Genomic DNA, 18534 nt, shown 5'->3' with positions numbered 1-18534 from the left:
TCGGTGATGTCAGGTGATGGACAACAGGTGGGTTAGACACATGATTGCTGCCATGGTGGTGGGGTCTGTCTGTGTCACAAAGGTCATGAAGGACTGATTAGGTTAACTTGTGTCTTATGAGTGGAGCCAAGTACTTGAAACAGAAAAACTAATTAGTTCAAAGCAAATTGGACAGGGTTGTAAAACAATTATCAATAGCTACCTCTTTGAAACCTGTTCTTTGGCTAGTGATTAGAAGGTAAATTAAAGTGAACTGCTAGAAATACATGAGATTTAGGCAATGTTAAAATGACTGCTCACTGGGTATATTTAATTCACGTTAGGTCCTTTCACCTTCTGAAAAAACTTGTTTTTCCAGACTTCTGTACTTGTGCATGTCATCCCTTCCATCAGGAGAGCACCCTGGCTGACATCCTCAGATGTCTACCCAGTCTTGAAGAGTCTGCTGACAAATCAACTCTTCTGGAAAATCCTTGCTGAGACTGTGTCCCCCTCCTCTTCTCAACCAGTCCCGGGCTGTCTTTTCTCTGGGTCTCAGTAGCATCCCAAAGAGCAATGATTACACTAGATGGTGATCACTGATTTTTCTTGCCCCCTTCCCTGATTGTGAGCTACTTAAAAGCAGGCATAGAACTGGTACCCCAAACATTAGATGAATTGAATTGAATTCCTGAGCTTCAATATGACCACATTATTTCTTCCAGGGATATTTACATTTTAAGCACCATTAAAATTTTGAAATGAAAGACTCTCTGATGTAGATATCTCAAATATTGACAGCACTGATGAGGGTGGACTAAGAAACCACACTGGTAGAAAAGTCACTACCCTCCTCAGTCCAAGTCTGTAAAAACCATTGTGGATCCAATTATCTATAAATAAGAAACATAAAGTCATGTGTAAAACTAAATGAAGCCAAGCACGGTGGATCACGCCTGTAATCCTAGTGCTTTGGGAAGTGGAGGCAAGAGGATTGCCTGAGCCCAAAGATTCAAGACCAGCCTGGGCAACTTGGCAAGACCTCATCTCTACAGTAAATAAAAAAATTAACCAGGCATGGTGGTGCACACCTGTGGTTCCAGTTACTTGGAAGGCTGAGGCAGAAGGATCACCTAAAACTAGCAGGTCGAGGCTGCAGTGGTAATGAGCGTGCCACTGCACTGCAACATGGGCGACAGAGTGAGATTCCGACTCACAAAAATAAAAACAAAAAACTAATTGAAGTCAGGAAGGTTTTGCTAAACTTCCAGGAAGGAGGTGGCAAACTAAAGTCTAAGCTTATAGATAATTTCCTAGAGAGCAATGAGGTGTTAAATCAAATGATATTAGGCCACATTGTACTCCCTGTTGAGTCATCTGTGCCTGAGGCAGAATCTTCCTTGTGGTGGGCACAGCAAGAGACATGACTTGGCAATAAATTCTTGGTGATTTATTGAAGAAGAGGATACTGAATTTATTTTAAAAATTAACCAAAATTCCTTCTCCTAAAAAAAAAAAAATCATTTTCCTTCTCACATTTTAAAACCATTGAAAGAAACGATGGAAAGTGAACAGCATGAAGTCGAGTGGTGACTGTGCATCCCATAATAGGATGAATAGAGCGTTATTATAGGTACTCGAATTGGTATGCTAATGTCTGGTCTTCATGGAAGCAGTGATGTTTGAGCCGTATCTGAGAGAATGAGTATTAGTCCGACAGGCTGAGAAAGGGCTGCTCTGAGCAGCGGGAACAACACACAGGAAGCTGGGAGACCTGTAAGAATTTGGTGTAGGACCTTGAGGAATTCGGCGAGACTAGACCTAGGGAAGGTGGGATGACAAGGACAGCCCCAGGGGAGGTGGGGAGCCACGGGACATGGGCTAGAGAAGCAGACGGATAGGTTTTAAAAGACTTTAAGTGCTGCAGGAAGGAGCTCCGCCTTTATCCTGAGGGCCACAGGGGATCATGGAGCTTTTAAAAGCAGTGACACAATGAGATTTACTAGAACAGTTACAGCCTTGGCACTGGCTACCGTGGGTGCTTAATAATATGCCTCAGTACCCTCAAACTTGGCTGTGTGCTTTCCCATTGGATCTCAAAGACGATCTTATAAAGAGAAGGCAGTAAAACGAACCAGAAGGGTTGGGACTCTGGTCAGGTAGGAGCCCAAGGTGCACTTGCAAAGAAGGCTCCCTGGCTCCTTGTGCCTTCAGGTAACTTTCCAAGTCAGCTTCCTGGAGGAGCCTGGCCATTTCTCCCTCCCCTTCTGCTGGGGTTCCCCTCCCTCACACACTCCTTCTGTCACAGCGTCCTCTCCAATACAGCATGCTTACTTGCTCTTTTCAATTGCACACAAACCACTTGTACATTAATGTACACAGTCTCACATTACCCAGTTCAGCAGACATAGATGATCCACACACCAGGCAGGTTGAGTCATTCTCAGTCCCCTTTCCTTTATTAGCCTCCCTTCCGCCCCCCTCAGGCATAAGGCCAGAGTAATTTTTCTTAAAATCTTCGAGTCAAATATAGAAACTCATATATCTAAAATATTGGTGTATTATTTTTATAAAGTAACTTGTGAGGTAGGTGTATTTACCATTGTCAGTATTTTATAGATGAAAACATTGAAGCTCAGTGAACAACTAACTTGTTTATGGGTCTCAGGCTGTTAAGATAAAATTAGTGGCCTGAGTGCAGTGGCTCAAGCCTGTAGTTCCAAAATTTTGGGAGACCAAGACAAGAGGATTGCCTGAGTCCAGGGGTTTGAGACTAGCCTGGGCAACTTGATGAGACCTCATCTCTACAATAAATCAAAAAATTAGCCGAGCTTTGTGGCATGTGCCTGTGGTTACAGCTACTTGGAAGACTGAGTCGGAAGGATTGCCTGAGCCCAGCAAGTCAAGGCTGCGGTGACCATGAGCGTGCCACTGCACTCCAGCCTGGGCAACAGAGTGAGACTCCAACTAAAAAAAAAAAAAAAGGATAAAAGTAAGGCTGGAATCTAATATCATAACCTTAAATCACCATGTTATTTCCCAAATGTTCTCTGAAGTTTGTGTGCCCCCATTTTCCATTCTAAGTCAAAACTACCCTTTTCAGCACTACCCAAGTTGCTGGATTCCTAGGGATTTTGTGCCTGAGTTTCCTTGAAGGAAGCCCTCCAGCTATCGGCCATTTTCCAGAACAAACAGGGGCCACATTTCCCCAGTTTCTCTAAAAATTCCAACCTCCTTCACCTCTCAGAGTCTACATAGGGAGTAGAGAACAAAAGTCTGCTCTAAGTCTTATTATATCCTTAAAGCACACAAAAGGGAAAAACAACAGTAAAATATATCTTAAACTTCATTGTCAGGTCAGTGAGCTGGTGCCCTGGGAGAGATGCAAAGAACAGCACAAAGTCTCAGAAAAAGTTTACTTAAAAAGTAGATCGGAGAAAAAGGGTGGATCCACCTCTCCAAGACCGGAGAGGCAGCCAAACACTTGAGGAACATTTGGCAGCAAATGCTTAAGGTTGAAAGTTTGTAAAGCTTCCCTTTTAGTGGGGACAGGTCACTGTGGTGGTGGGGTGGTGGCCTGGGTCACATCTTCACAAAGTGGGCAGGTAAGCATGGTGATAGGGTGGTCACCAAGGGCTGATTGCAATGGATTAGGTCAGTTTGACCCTTTATGGTAAGGAGACAAATACTTTAGATAAAAGGGTAGTTAGTACAAAGCAGGCTTGGGGGAACTGCAAGACAATCATCAGTAACTACTTCCTAGAAACCAGTTTTGTTTCTTGTTTAATGATTATAAGGTGGGCCTGCTGAAAAAGCATGACAAAGCTAAGCAATGTTAAAATGGCTGCAACTCTGACTAAAGTTACTCCATTTTAGCTTTTCACCCTTTCAATAACTGAAACCCAGTTACTTTTTTGGGTCAGAATCTCACTCTGTTGCCCAAGCTGGAGTGTGGTGGCACACTCATGACTATCACAGCCTTGACCGGCTAGGCTCAGATGATCCTTCCGCCTCAGCCTTCCAAGTAGCTGGAACCACAGGTGCACACCACCATGTCCAGCTAATTTTAAAAATTTATTGTAAAGACAAAGTCTTGCCAAGTTGTCCAGGCTGGTCTCAAACCCCTGGACTCAGGCAGTCCTCTTATCTCCACCTCCCAAAGTGCTGGGATTACAGGAGTGAGCCACCACACCCAGCCCCAGTTACATTTTGATTATGAATTCCATCCCAATCCATAAAAGATTTGAGAGATAGAATCTCCTCAAGGGCTACTGCTTAAGAGATTTTTATATATATCATATAATTTTATTTATTTGTTTATGTATTTATGTGTGTGTGTATGTATGTATGTATGTATGCACAGATGAGGTCTCACTATTTTCCCAGGCTGATTTCAAACTCCTGGCCTCAAACAATCCTCTTACCTTGGCCTCCCAAAGGTGCTGGGATTACAGGCATGAGCCATTGTACCAGGCCAGTCATGAAAATTTTATATGAAAACGATCATCTGTATTTGAAAAAAAAAAAAAAAGTGAGGAGAGCTCAAGAAATCAGAATAAAAGGGAAATGGTGGCTATTCCCTTGCTTTTAAATGACATTCATTTGAAAGGCTGGAGCCTAAAGTTTGAATAGGGGAAGTAGCCCAAAGTGGGCTATGCGAAATCCAAAGAGAAGAAAGTCCAACTCTACCACTGAGCAAAGAAAAAAAAACCTACTGACCCTGAACTTTTTTTTTTTTTTTTGAGCTGGAGTCTCACTCTGTCACCCAGACTGGAGTGCAGTGGCCGCTCCCGGCCACCGCAGCCTCGACCTGCTGGGTTCCGGTGACCCTTCCGCCTCAGCCTTCCAAGTAGCCGGAATTACAGGCATGTGCTACCACGCCCGACTGATTTTGTGATTTTATTGTAGAGATGAGGTCTCGCTGCCCAGGCGGGTCTCGAACCCGCGGGCTCAGGCAATCCACTCACCTCAGCCTCCCAAAGGCGCAGGATTACAGGCGGAGCCACCAAGCCCGGCTGACCCTGAACTTTTAAGAGCTCAGTTGTCCCTGTCCTCAGTCAGGCTCCCCTGTGCTCACCGTGTTAACCCAGAATTGCTGCTAATTCATTCATCTCAGGCAGGTGATACCAGGTAAAGCCAACCACAGACTCTTATTTCACACTTTCCTTGAGACAATGGAAAGAATGACATATATCTTCCCCAGGCAGATGAGCTGTGGCTTGGAGATGAGCTTCCTTTCTTCCACCTGTGAAATTGTCTGACAATGTCATGATAAAGGCTCAGGGCACTTCTTTGCCCCTTTAAACAAAGGATGCAGAGAGTAGATGGGGTCAGCAATGCATCCTTCCAGCCTCTTGGCTTAGGGCAACACCATAACAGGCAAAAGAGAAAAAAAATGCATCATAGAAAGTGTTAAAGGAGATTCAAATTATGCTTTTAAGGGAAAACCTTGATCTTGCCCGAGGGATATAGTTTAGTACATGTGATTGAACCAGGAATTAGGACCATTTTAACATTTAGATTTTCCTAAAACAATTCCTTTTACCAAGAGACAATCTCATGCATAAACTACAATAGGCATATTTGAGATACTTCACTGACATTACATGTTTATAAAGACTCATATGGGTGGCAGGGCAAGGTGGCTCATACCTGTAATCCCAGCACTTTGGAAGGTTGAGGTGAGAGGCACTGCTTGAGCCCAGGCATTGCCTGGGCAACATAGTGAGACCCCATCTCTATTACCCAAAAAAAAAAAAAAAAAAAAAAAAGACTCATGGGCAGGGTATCATCCCAGAGAAAATTCTATGAGAAGATAATACTAAAATGATTCCTGCAATTCTTATGTTATATAATTACCTATAAGAGAAACGAACACAGATTTTTAAACTGCTTTGCCTATTTTATTTCACTTTTCCATTCCTTTCAGGTGCTAATTTCCTGCTTTGTAGCTATTTTCCTTTCTTCCATCTGTCAACCTCAGATATTTTTATATTCCTATTACAATTTAATTTCTGGTCCCACCTGAAAGGAGGTACCTGTAGAATGCTGACAGCCCAACCTTTCACCACCTGCCTTCTCCCCCCAGTCTCATTTGCTGTCTCTCTTCTCTGAATGTGGCTAGACTTAAACAGAGGACGTCATTGGGTGGATAGCCCTGAGCTTTTGAACTTTTGTGCTCATGGATAAGAGGATCCTTTTTTTTTTCACTTGCTCATTTTAATAACAAGAAATGATATCGCTCTGGGGAGGTAAAAAGATAGTTATAAATATGCAGATAGTCTTTCATGCCTCAGAACGTGAAATCAGTTCAAGCCGAAGGACATGTTCTTTAAGATATGCAACTGCAGTGTATTTTTAATTTATTTAATTTCTTTTTGTCTTGTACTATATGTTCTCTATTAGTGGGAGGCAGAAAGCTATAGATCTCCCCCTTGTGGTTCCTGCTAGTGTCTGCCTTTCACCTCTCCAATTTCCTCCAGTTCCTTGAGTCTCAATAAGATGCAGCTCAAATGATCTTATTTATTTAGAAACAGGTTCTGGCTCTGTTGTCCAGGCTGGAATACAGTAATGTAATGTAATGAAACCTCCAATTCCTAGGCTCAAGTGATCCTCCTCCCTCAGCCTCCCAACAGCTGGAACTACAAGCAAGTCCCACCATGTCCAGGTAATTATTTTAATTTTTGTAGAGAAAGGGGTCTGGAGGCTGGGGAAGACGGATTCTCACTATGCTGCCCAGGCTGGTTTCAAACTTCCGGCCTCACGCAATCTTCCTGCCTGGGCCTGCCAGAGTACTGGGATTGTACGTGTGAGCCACTGCACCTGGCCTAAATTAGTCTTAAACCACAACTCTGGCATCATTTTCTGCTCAGATCTTCAGTGACCTTGATCACCTGCAGAATAAAATTCAAACTCCTTGGCATGGTCCATGTGAAATTTCTATCCAAAAAAACTCTGCTTTTTGAAATCGTATACATTCTTTAAGTCCCAAATTCCTCTTTCCCAATCCTTCACCTGGAGGCTAGTCTTTCCATTTTGTGCTCCTATACCACAATCTGCTGGTAATTATCAGTGTTTGTGCTCATTTTATCTCTCAGATTAAACTTGAGTATCTGGAGAGTAGGAAAGGACAACGACAACTTCATTTTCCTCTGTTGTCCACACAGTTTCTTGCACATCGAAGGCAGCCAACAAATATCTACAGAATTGAGTAAAACAGTTGCAATGGTTAAAAATTAAAAGTTGTCATTAGACTTTAAAAACAGAGAAAAATTTAAAAATGAATCAAAAGAGAATTGTAAAGACTAGCCCTGTCCACTAGGAATATGAGAACTACATGTGTAATTTTAAATTTTCTAGTAGCCACATTAAATAAAGGGTGAAATTAATCTTAATAATATATTGTTATTTAGCTAAATATATCAAAAATATTATTTCAAGGCTGGACTCGGTGGTTCAGCCTATAATCCCAGCACTTTGGGAGGCTTAGGCAAATGGATTGCCTGAGCCCTCGGGTTCGAGACCAGCCCAGGCAAATTGAATGGAGTTGGAGACAATCTTAGTAATCTAACATAGAAACAAAGAACCGAATACCACACGTTCTCACTCATAAGTGAGACCTGAACATTAATCACAATAGCACAAGGGAGGGATCAGCAGTCGCCGGACACTGTCATGGGAGGGAGTAAGGAGGAGGCATGTAACAACACAGAGGGCACCTGATCCTAAAGCAGGGGAAGTGAGGATCTGCCCATACATGACCCTGGGTACCTAACCTTGGCTTGTACCCCACATTTCTATACTAAAAAAAAAAAATACTGCCTATAATCCCAACACTTTGGGAGGCTGAGGCGAGAGAACTGCCTGAGCCCAGAGGTTCAAGACCAGCCTGGGCAACTGGTGAGATCTCGTCTCTACAGTAAATCAAAAAATTAGCCAGCCGTGGTAGCATGCACCTGTAATTATGGCTACTTGGAAGGATTGCTGAGCCCGGAAGGTTGAGGCTGCAGTGGCCGTGAGCATGCCACTGCACTCCAGCCTGGGCGACAGAGAGAGACTCCAACTCAAAAAAAAAAAAAAAGCAATAAAATTTATTCTATTACATTATTAAGGGAAAAAAAGCAATCTGTAAAAATAATATCACAGAATATCATTCAAATTTTATAATATAAATTACTGAATTATGTATTTCCTGTTTTATATATGGAAAATCTATGCATAAAGCAAAATATAAATAATCGTTATAAGTAATAGATTTTAAAAGAATAAACTCGAAGTATAGTAAAATCCCAGAAAAAAGCAGTTTTTCAGATGACGTTGATAATCCTCTGGGTTGTGATTCACTCTATAACTTAATGCTATGGGTTTTAGATTTTCCAAAAAAACTTTTTTTTTTAGTTGGGATCTCATTTTGTCACCCAAGCTAGAGTACAGTGGTGCAGTCACAGCTCACCAAGCCTCAAACTCTTTAGCCCGTGCGATCCTCCTACCTCAGCCTACTGAGTAGCTGGGACTGCAGGCACATATCACCATACCTGGCTAATTTTTAAAATTTTTTGTAGAGACAGGTTTCACTATGTTGCCCAGGCTGGTCTCAAACTCCTACGCTCAGTCAATCCTCACACCTTGGCATGAGCCACTGTGCACAGCCTTATTCCTTTTGTTTCTTAACTTGTAAAACTAATGCCAAAAAAAACATGCATACATACTAAATATGGAAATACAAAAAGAAGCTGGGCTTGGTGGCTCAGCCTGTAATCCCGCGCCTTTGGGAGGCTGAGGTGAGTGGATTGCCTGAGCCCGCGGGTTCGAGACCAGCCTGGGCAAGTTGGCGAGACCTCATCTCTACAATAAATCAAAAAATTATTAGCCGGGCGTGGTAGCGCGCACCTGTAGTTCCAGCTATTTGGAAGGCTGAGGCGGAAGAATCGCCGGAGCCCAGCAGGTCGAGGCTGCAGTGGCCGGGAGCAACCACTGCACTCCAGTCTGGGCGACAGAGTGAGACTCCAACTCAAAAAAAGAAATACAAAAAGAAAAATGTCACTCCCAATTCTACTATAAATAATCACAACTATAAACACCGGATATGCTTTATGAAAATTTTGGTTGACAAACAAAAGCACAATGCACAGAAATACTCCAAATAAGAGTTAGAACTGCCAGAAATGTAGAAAAAAAGTCCACTCTCAGTGGAAGGCTGGACTGGATGTCTTTCAGGACCCTTCCAAGGCTAAGATTTTCAGATTTTTTTAGAGTATGCTAGTCACTCTAATTATCATATTGATACAGAGACCCACTATTGCCATATTCCCTAGAGAAGGGCATGGCAAGGATTCAGCACTCCTGCACGTACCCACATTCCTGAGAGTTAACAAAAGTTGTGCTGTCCTTATCTCCTATGCACTCCCAGTAAGTAACTTCAAACAATCCTTAACTTCCCTGCAGACTGGCCAATTAACTGAGAGATGTAAATTCTCACTTACTCCCTTTTCTTAGTAGTCACAAGTTTGAATAATATAGCATCAAGGTAATCATAGGTCATGTGATTTGTGTAGCTTTTTTATCAATGTAATCACATAACTTCTGTATCAAGGTAATCGTAAGTCTTGTGTATAACAACATGTAGTAATGAATGACGTCTTAGGCCTTGTTAACTCCCTCCACTCTGTGGCAAGCTTGATTAACACTTCTGTCGGGCATTACTGATAAAAAGCCAGGAGATACCTCTGGTAACTGAAGCCAGGAAATATGGGCCATAAATGTCATTATTGACAAAATATGGTTTTGATTTAAGTTCTATACAATGCTCTGCTAGTCATGTAGTCAGTGTATAGGTACCAACAACCCTGAACTTTTAACAGTGGACTGTAAAGTCTGAAGGGTGCGCAGAACTGTTTAAAAAAGGGCAGAAGCCCAGCTTGGCTCCCTGGATTTGAATAAAACCTCTAGAAATATGCTTTGATTTACTGGTATCGAGGGAGAGGAGCTGAGCATTACTTGGAAGGTAATGATATTTAAAACAATAGACAATAAAACAATAAACAATTCCATGTTATAGTGCTAACTAAAACTAACAAAAATGACAGTATTGGATTAGTGCAAAAACACTGAAAATACATTTCACCTGGAATTTGCTATTTTAAACGACATCAAAGACAAAAACAAAATACAATTATCAGAGCAAACTGCAGAACAGTTTCCTTAAAGGCAGAATCCTTTGCCCAGTTGACATTACTTCCCCAAATGAGGTTCTGGAACACATGTAGTGTAACTGTAGCAATTTGTTTTGTTATATGGTCTTTATCGTGTCCAAATTTTCCATTCTGTTCACATTATTTCTTTTTCTTTTTTTTTTGAGTTGGAGTCTCACTCTGTCGCCCAGACTGGAGTGCAGTGGTTGCTCTCGGCCACCGCAGCCTCAACCTGCTGGGCTCCAGTGATCCTCCCGCCTCAACCTCCTGAGTAGCCGGAACTACAGGCGTGCGATACCACGCCCGGCTAATTTTTGATTTATTGTAGAGATGAGGTCTTGCCAAGTTGCCCAGGTGGGTCTCGAACCCGCGGGCTCAGGCAATCCACTCACCTCAGCCTCCCAAAGGCGTGGGATTACACCCAGCCCGGCTACATTATTTTTGTTTGTTCTTCTCAGTCTGTAGCTCTAAAAGCTTACTTTCTGAAGGTTGTTTTAATTCCAATCTCTTCTTTCTAACATCAAGCAGTTTTTCCTCTAAGTCCCAAGATCCCTGCTGGGATTTCATTATTAATTTATTTAGCTTTAATATGCGTTTCATGTTATCCATAAGCACATTAGTTTTGGTGTTACCTTTCTTCAGGTTTCTTTTAAGTGCAGTTGAAAGTTGCATCCAGCCGGGCTTGGTGGCTCAGCCTGTAATCCCAGCGCTTTGGGAGGCTGAGGTGAGTGGATTGCCTGAGCCCGCAGGTTCGAGACCCACCTGGTCACTTGGCGAGACCTCATTTCTACAATAAATCAAAAAATTAGCTGGGCGTGGTAGCGCGCGCCTGTAGTTCCAGCTACTTGGAAGGCTGAGGTGGAAGGATCGCCGGAGCCCAGCAGGTCGAGGCTGCAGTGGCTGGGAGCGGCCACTGCACTCCAGTCTGGGCAACAGAGTGAAACTCCAACTCAAAAAAAAAAAAAAAAAGAAAGAAAGTTGCATCCTGTCTAATGCGAGATTTTTCATTTCAAAAGCAATTTTTGCCTCTTCAAGCTCATTTTCCAGGTCTTCAATTTTAGCTACAATTTGTTTTTCTTGTATGATGTGTTCTGGAGTTTTTTCTTCATTTGCATCAGGCATCGATTTATACTCTAAGGGTTGTTGCTTTGTTATTTATTTATTTATTTATTTATTTTGAGTTGGAGTCTCACTCCATCGTCCAGACTGGTGTGCAATGGCATACTCCCGGCCACTGCAGCCTCGACCTGCTGGGCTTCGATCCTTCTGCCTCAGCCTTCCAAGTAGCTAGAACTACAGGTGCGCGCTACCACGTCTGGCTTTTTTTTTTAATCGTATAGACGACGTCTCACCAAGTTGCCCAGGCTGGTCTCAAATCCCTGAGCTCAGATAATCCTCTCACCTCGGCCTCCCAAAGAGCTGGGATTACAGGCTTGAGCCACCACGTCCGGCCTTGTCTGTGATCTTAACCTGAACAGCAGTACTCTGCGGTGCCCGCTGCGTGCCAGCGACCTGCAGCGGCTCACCAGACTCGCCTTCCCTCTGGAGTCCACGGACTCTGCGGCCTGTTTCTCAGGCGTCTTCTCCATTGTCGTGGAGTGAAGGCCTACCACCTAGGACTGGTGGAGTTGCGCAAATGAGGCCTCTTTTCCTGTCGCCAGATTCACATTCTTTTTTTCATACTACGTCTTCCAAATCTAGCGTGAAAGATGTATTTACAGCACATCACAGTTCTAACTCGCCACATTTAAGGTGCTTTATAGCTACATGTAGCTAGTGGCTACTGTGTCAGAAAAAAGTTGAGCCAAGGATAGCAAGAGTCCTAGTTCTGGCGGGCTACCAAGTAGTTTTATTACCATAAACACGATTTTAACCACTTATTTCTTCGGTTTCCTCATCTGAAAAGGGGTGACATACTTTTCTTACCAATCTTATAGGGTTGTAAGAGCATAAAAATAGAAACTGAAATGAGGACACTTCTGAAAGATTGAAAATGTCATACAAATGGGAGGATTATAATTATTCCAAGAGGGCGGATGTGGTGGCTCATGCCAGTAATCCCAGCACTTTGGGAAGCCATGGCAAGAGGATTGCTTGAGCACAGAAGTTCAAGACTAGCCTGGGCAACACAGCAAGACCTCCTCTCTACAAACAAATAGCCTGGCATGGTAGCATGCACCCATAATCCCAGCTATGCTGCAGGCTGAGGTGGATCTCTGAGCCCTGAAGTTTGAGGCTGGGGTGAGATCTGATCGTGACACTGCACTCCAGCCTGGGCGACAGAGTGAGACCCTGACTCAAATAACAACAATAATAATAACAATAATAATAATAACTCCAAGAACAAACTCTGATGGCTGTAGTTTGTGCAGTGTTTCTTAGCACACCCGTGACTTTTAGTAACCATTGCAGATACTTGCCAGAGGCTGAAGTACTAAAGATTACAATTTCAATGCTTCAGTGAAGATAGAATAGCAAACCCAATTAAACCCGCTTGCTTTGAAATGATAAATGTCATTTTTGAAGAATATGGATCCCAGAGTCTCCTAGCACCCCGACCTTTCTTCACTGACCTACTGCAATAAAGCAGAGCTGAGGATGGATGAGGATGTTCCCACTGGAGTAGCTTGGTGTGATGAAGACACGTTGTTTAGAAGCACAGAGATTAGACTTTGGAGATTCGTATTCAGGTTAATTACACCACTGCAAATAAGTTGTCTCCAATACAGAAGGAAAGGAAGACACAGGGCGCCTAGTACAAGCACTCTGAGAGCCACAAAACTGGGAAATAACGCAAGGACCACTGCCCTGGCCATCTACTGACATAATGCCTGCGGCCACCAAAGCACTTCTGTGACACCCAGAGAGATGAAAACACAGATGTTTCCAGAGGACTCCGGCATGTCATTTATTATTAACATTTTAAGTGTTCTTTTTAGGAGATTCTCTGAAGAGTTCTAAGCGCTTCTTCCCAAATATTTCAGTTATTGTTCATTCACCTGCCGAGATCTGACCCCTTAGCACTCATTGCCTGAAGAAATGGTACAGACAGGTACTCAGGTATTAACATTTCAGATTTGATTACAGAGTGAGCCGAGGTAGCAAGAAATAAATCCCCTTCTTGTGAACTGTGACGCGCCTCCGGTCGGCCTGAGCTCAGAAGGCGCCTGTGGGTACTTCGCTCAGCCCACGATCCATCTCCAGCCACCTCTGCGGATTCGCGGTACCCTCGGAGTTGCAGGAGGGTTTATGACGTGGCGCCCTTCGCCTACCGCCGTTGCCCGGGAGACTACGTCCCGCGCTGACAACCGTTGCTAGGGGGCGGAGACTTTGAATCCGTTCCCGAGATGGCATACCCCAGTCCGGCGCGGAGTCCTTAGGGCGCATGCGACGACGCTCTCGCGAGGTTTCGTCTTCCCGGAAGCGGCGGAGGGCGTGCTTTGTCGACGGCGTCGCGATGTGTGGGGACTGTGTGGAGAAGGAATATCCCAACCGGGTGAGCGAGTGGGCGCCGAGGACCTCCCGCTCTCTTGGCTCGTGGCCGGCCCCCGAGGCGTCTCATGCCCGGTGAGCGGCAGCTGTGTCGGGCACACGAAGGGGGGAGGCCTGTGGCCCTCCGTGCCCGCCGGTCCCCGCCCCGGTGGTGGACAGCCATCATTCCTGTTCTCCTGAGCCCCGGGGGACAACAGAGCACCCCCCCCCCCCCGCCTCCAAACAACCAGCCCCGACTGCCGAGGAACCCCCGCCCCCGGCCCACTCCGGGTCCATCCTCAGGCCGGATTCGATGGAGTTCCGTTCCTTGCCGAGCTCCCGCGTAGAAAGGCCCTCGGCCGTCTGATCTGAACTCCTTTTACAGATGGAGAAGCCGATTCCTGGAGAGGAGAGACCATATGCCCCAGGCACATCCTAGTTAGTACGAATGGGAGCCAGGGCGAGAATTCAGGTGTCCTGGCTGCTATTTTATTTGCGGGGCTTATCTGTTCCCGTGCGTTCCAGGTGTACTTGAGGGACACGTCCGTATATGTAGCTCGATGACTGCTAGGCCAGAAAGGGGTTTTTTAATCTCAAAGAAGAAATAAAAGGCAGTTACATGCTGCCAAGCGCCTGCTGCTTGGGGGAGTGTGTGATTGGCAAACGATGGGTAGCAGGGAGGCAGTAGGATACGGCGGGGCTCTTCCCCCAAAAAGGTGGACGTCGGTTGGGATGTGAAGGGTAGTTATGATGAGGGTGGAAGAGCAGGAAAGGAGGCTCGGGAAGCTAGAACAGATTTCGTGCGTTGGTTGGGAGGTGGGTAATCTCTTCTCTGTCTCAGTATTTTATAAGTAGTACTTTAATTTTTCGAGGAAATAGGGCAGTCTGGATTCTCATATGGTACAACCACTTTGGAAGAGCAGTTTAGCGTTGTCAAATAAAGATGTGCACACTAGACCGGGTGCGGTGGCTCATGCTTGTAATCCCAGCACTTTGGGAGGCCGGCAGGAAGATAGCTTGAGGTTAGCTAGGAATTTGGGACCAGCCTGGGCAACATAGACCCTGTCTCTATAAAGAAAAATTTAAAAAATCATCAAGTGTGACAGTTGGAGCCTGTAGTTCCAGCTATTTGGGAAGCGGAAGTAGGAGGATCACTTGAGCCCAGGAGTTCGAAGCTACAGTGAGCTGTGATTGTTGGGCCACTGCACTCCAACCTGAGCGACAGAGCAAGACCCAGTCTCTACAAAAATTAAAAAAAAGATGTGCACCCTGAAAGGATCCAGCAGTTCGCATTCCAGAAATATGCACACGCATGCTCTAGGAGACTTGTATGAGAGTGTTCATAACAGCATAGTTTCTGTGGTAGTAGATGGTGATAAGTTCACAGAATGAAACACCAAGAGTGAGTGAGTGATAACAGTGAAGGCATTAGAGCCATAGTTCTCAACCAGGAGTGATTTTTGCCTCCCAGATGACATTAGGAGTGCTGCTGATTATCTAATGGGTGGGGCCAGAGATGCCACAATGCCAGGACACCACAACAGAGTGTTATATGCACAACGTCAGTAGTGCCAAGGGTGAGAAACCCTGAATTAAAGCAGGGAAAATACCAGAATTATATGCAGTAACCTGAATACGTCTTAAAATACAGTGTTGATGAAAGAACATGAATAATTCAAAAACAGGCAAACTAAGTTATTTAAGGAAGTACCTGGGTGGTAGAAATATAAAGAAAAACATGAAATTACCATAAAATCAGCATACTGTTTACTGCTAAGGGACTAACTAGGGTGTGACCAAGAAGGGTCAGGTGAGGAGAGGGCTTCTGGGGTGCAAGCAGTGTGATTTCCTGATTTGTGTGGTCACTTTATAATCAAGGTACTGTATATTTATGTTTCATATACTTTACTGTGTTCTATTTCACACTTTCTTTTAATTTTTATGAAACCAGAAATAGACATTGCACATTATAGGACCATGAAGGAGAAGTTTACAGTAGAGAATATTAAGTTCAGCTGGATTCTTAAGAGTTGAAAGTCAGCCGGGCTCGGTGGCTCAGCCTGTAATCCTACGCCTTTGGGAGGCTGAGGTGAGTGGATTGTCTGAGCCTGCGGGTTCAAGACCTGCCCGGGCAACTTGGCGAGACCTCATCTCTACAATAAAATCAAAAATGAGCCGGGCGTGGTAGTGTAGCGCGCACCTGTAGTTCCAGCTACTTGGAAGGCTGAGGCGGAAGGATCTCCGGAGCCCAGCAGGTCGAGGCTGTGGTGACCGGGAGCGGCCACTGCACTCCAGGCTGGGCGACAGAGTGAGACTCCAACTCAAAAAAAAAAAAAAAGAGTTGAAAGTCTTTAAAATTATATTAAGAAGTTTAGATTTTATGTTTTAGGCATTGGGCAGCCATCAGAATAATTTTTAATAGGGAAATGATTTTGAAATCTGTTATTTAGAAAAGTGAATCTTATGGCTGTATGTTGGAATGATGGGGGAGTGTAAAAGGATAACCCCACAGAGCATTTGGGGAGCCATGGCAACAGTAGCGTAGGCAGGAGATAATGAAGACCTTATTTCAAAGAACTCAACCAATTTCACGTAGGAAGGAAGAAGGGAAGAGCTATATATGACTCAGGGTTTTGGTCTAGGCAGCTGGGAAATAAGCATCATTACAGAAATGGGAGGCATATGGGGAGAAAAACCAAAATTGGGGGCAAGTGGTCAAACTGTTTCATTATGCTTCACTTGAGGTTGTAATATGTGAGGAGTCGAGTGAAAATATAAGATTGTGGTTTGGGTGCAACTGCTTAGATAGATGAGTCAGCCAAATAGAGGTGTCAATAGAAAGGATTTGTTCTCTGAGGAAAAGAACGTAGAAAATTAAGAACAGAGCTTCAAAGGCTAAATAGAAGAAATGAAAGTATAAGGGAGAAGGGTTGAGAGAAGGATTAAGATGATTGGGAAACCAGAAAAGTTCCTTTTAGATTTTATTCTGTTCCAAAGTAAAGGACTGTCAAAAAGAATTGAACTCTTCTTTGGAATTACAGAAGGCAGATTAGAAAGAATTAGTGGGTGGATGTTATAGGCTTTGAATCAGAATAAAGAACTTTCTAACAGATGTTCAGAAATGGAGTGAGTAGCTCAGAGAAATTGAGCTCTCCTCCTATCGTTCAGTAAAACTGACCATTTGGAATCTCAAGGACCCCTCCAGCTCTGGGGATCTTTGAAGTCATGACACTATTTTAAGTGCAGTAAGAGCAGAAACCATTTTGCTCAAACGTGGCTAAGGCAAGTATAGTCCACTCATTCAAAACACTGGACAGGAGACAACAAGTTAGCTTGCTGAAATTATTATTTTTTTTTTTTGTAGTTGGAGCCTCACTCTGTCACTCAGGCTGTAGTGCAGTGGCATGATCATGGCCACTGCAGCTTCGACCTGCTGGGCTCAGGCAATCCTTCCGCCTCAGTCTTCCAAGTAACTGAAACTAAAGGCGTGCACCACCACGTCTGGCTAGTTTTTTGATTTCTTGAAGAGATAAGGTCTGGCTAAGTTCCCCGGGCTGGTCTGAACCTCTGGGCTCAGGCATGTTCTCGCCTCTGCCTTTCAAAGTGCTGAGATTACAGGCATGAGCCACCACACTCGGCTCAATAATATTTAATTATCTTTGGTTACATAAAATTATTTGGAGTTTTGTGTAGATGTTTTTTCACAGGCTAGAAATATACTGAACTGAATTCCTAATGAGGCTCTGGCCCATTTACTTATACTGAGAACTTGAACTCAGGCATGAATCAAGTTGGAAATGATTTTCTGAACCCAAATTTTTTTACTCAACTGTGAGCCACTTTTTTTTTTTTTTCCCAGAAAAGCATTTAGCAAACCAGTTGGAGCTAGAACTCTAGGCATTTTCTAAAATTACTGAACAGGCACAAAACTGTAATAAAACATTTCTCAAATCAAACTGGAAATGAAATCTCTATTGTATATTTTAAGTTTCAGCTTTAAATTTTGTTAGTTATGCAACAGCAATACAGAAATACCTCATTAGATTAACCAGAGGAAAAAGATCAGTGTGAATTAGTAATATACTTATTGATTGATTGATTTTTGAGTTGTAGTCTCACCGTCACCCAGGCTGGAGTGCAGTAGCACACTCATGGCCACCCCAATGTTGACCTGCTGGGCTCTGGCGATCCTTCTGCCTCAACCTTCTAAGTAACTGGAGCTACAGGTGCATGCTACCATGCCTGGCTAATTTTTTTATTTTTGTAGAGATGAGGTCTCGCCAAGTTGCCCAGGCTGTTCTTGAACCCATGGACTCAGGCAATCCCGTCACCTCGGCCTCCCAAAGTGCTGGGATTACAGACTTGAGCCACCATGCCCGACCTGAAGCACATTTTCTAAAAGTACTTAGTATGTTGGCTTTTTTCCTCTCTTCTTGACACTGTTATGGTTTACTATTATTATTATTATTATTATTTTATTTTTTGAGTTGGAGTCTCACTCTGTCTCCCAGGCTAGAGTGCAGTGGCATGCTCATAGCCACCGCAGCCTCAATCTACTGGGCTCAGGCGATCGTGCTGCCTCAGCCTCCAAGTAGCTGGAACTATAGGGGTGGTCTACCATGCCTGGCTAATTTTTTTATTTATTGTAGAGACAAGGTCTCACCAAGTTACCCAGGCTAGTCTCGAACCCCTGGGCTCAAGCATTCTTCACCTTGGCCTCCAAAAGTGCTGGGTTTAGACTTGAGCCACCATGCCCGACCTGGTTTACTATTATTATAGAATTGATTTCAATGGCATTCTTCATTTTCCTGCTATTATGGGAGCCTTAAAAGTGTTCCTAGCCGGGCTCGGTGGCTCAGCCTGTAATCCCACGCCTTTGGGAGGCTGAGGTGAG

General features: G+C 44.0%; 1 protein-coding gene across 2 annotated transcripts in view; it reads left to right on the top strand.

Moving 5' to 3' along the window:
- Positions 1-13545: 13545 nt before the first annotated feature.
- The window catches only part of CHURC1 (churchill domain containing 1), a 21451-nt gene continuing 16462 nt past the window's right edge, over positions 13546-18534 (top strand). The window contains exon 1 of one of the 2 annotated variants that reach the window (XM_008070465.2): positions 13546-13665. In XM_008070465.2, coding sequence (XP_008068656.1) covers positions 13555-13665 — 111 coding nt within the window. In that variant the 5' untranslated portion in view covers positions 13546-13554. The remainder of the gene's footprint in view (positions 13666-18534) is intronic. The other variant, XM_008070464.2, reaches the window with a different exon arrangement.

The sequence above is a fragment of the Carlito syrichta genome, unplaced genomic scaffold, assembly GCF_000164805.1.
Source record: "Carlito syrichta isolate Samal-C Ts95f unplaced genomic scaffold, Tarsius_syrichta-2.0.1 Scaffold313438, whole genome shotgun sequence".
In the NCBI taxonomy this organism is placed as follows: Eukaryota; Metazoa; Chordata; class Mammalia; order Primates; family Tarsiidae; genus Carlito; species Carlito syrichta.
Note: the sequence above shows the minus strand (reverse complement) of the source record. Positions and strands in the feature narration are given on the sequence as shown.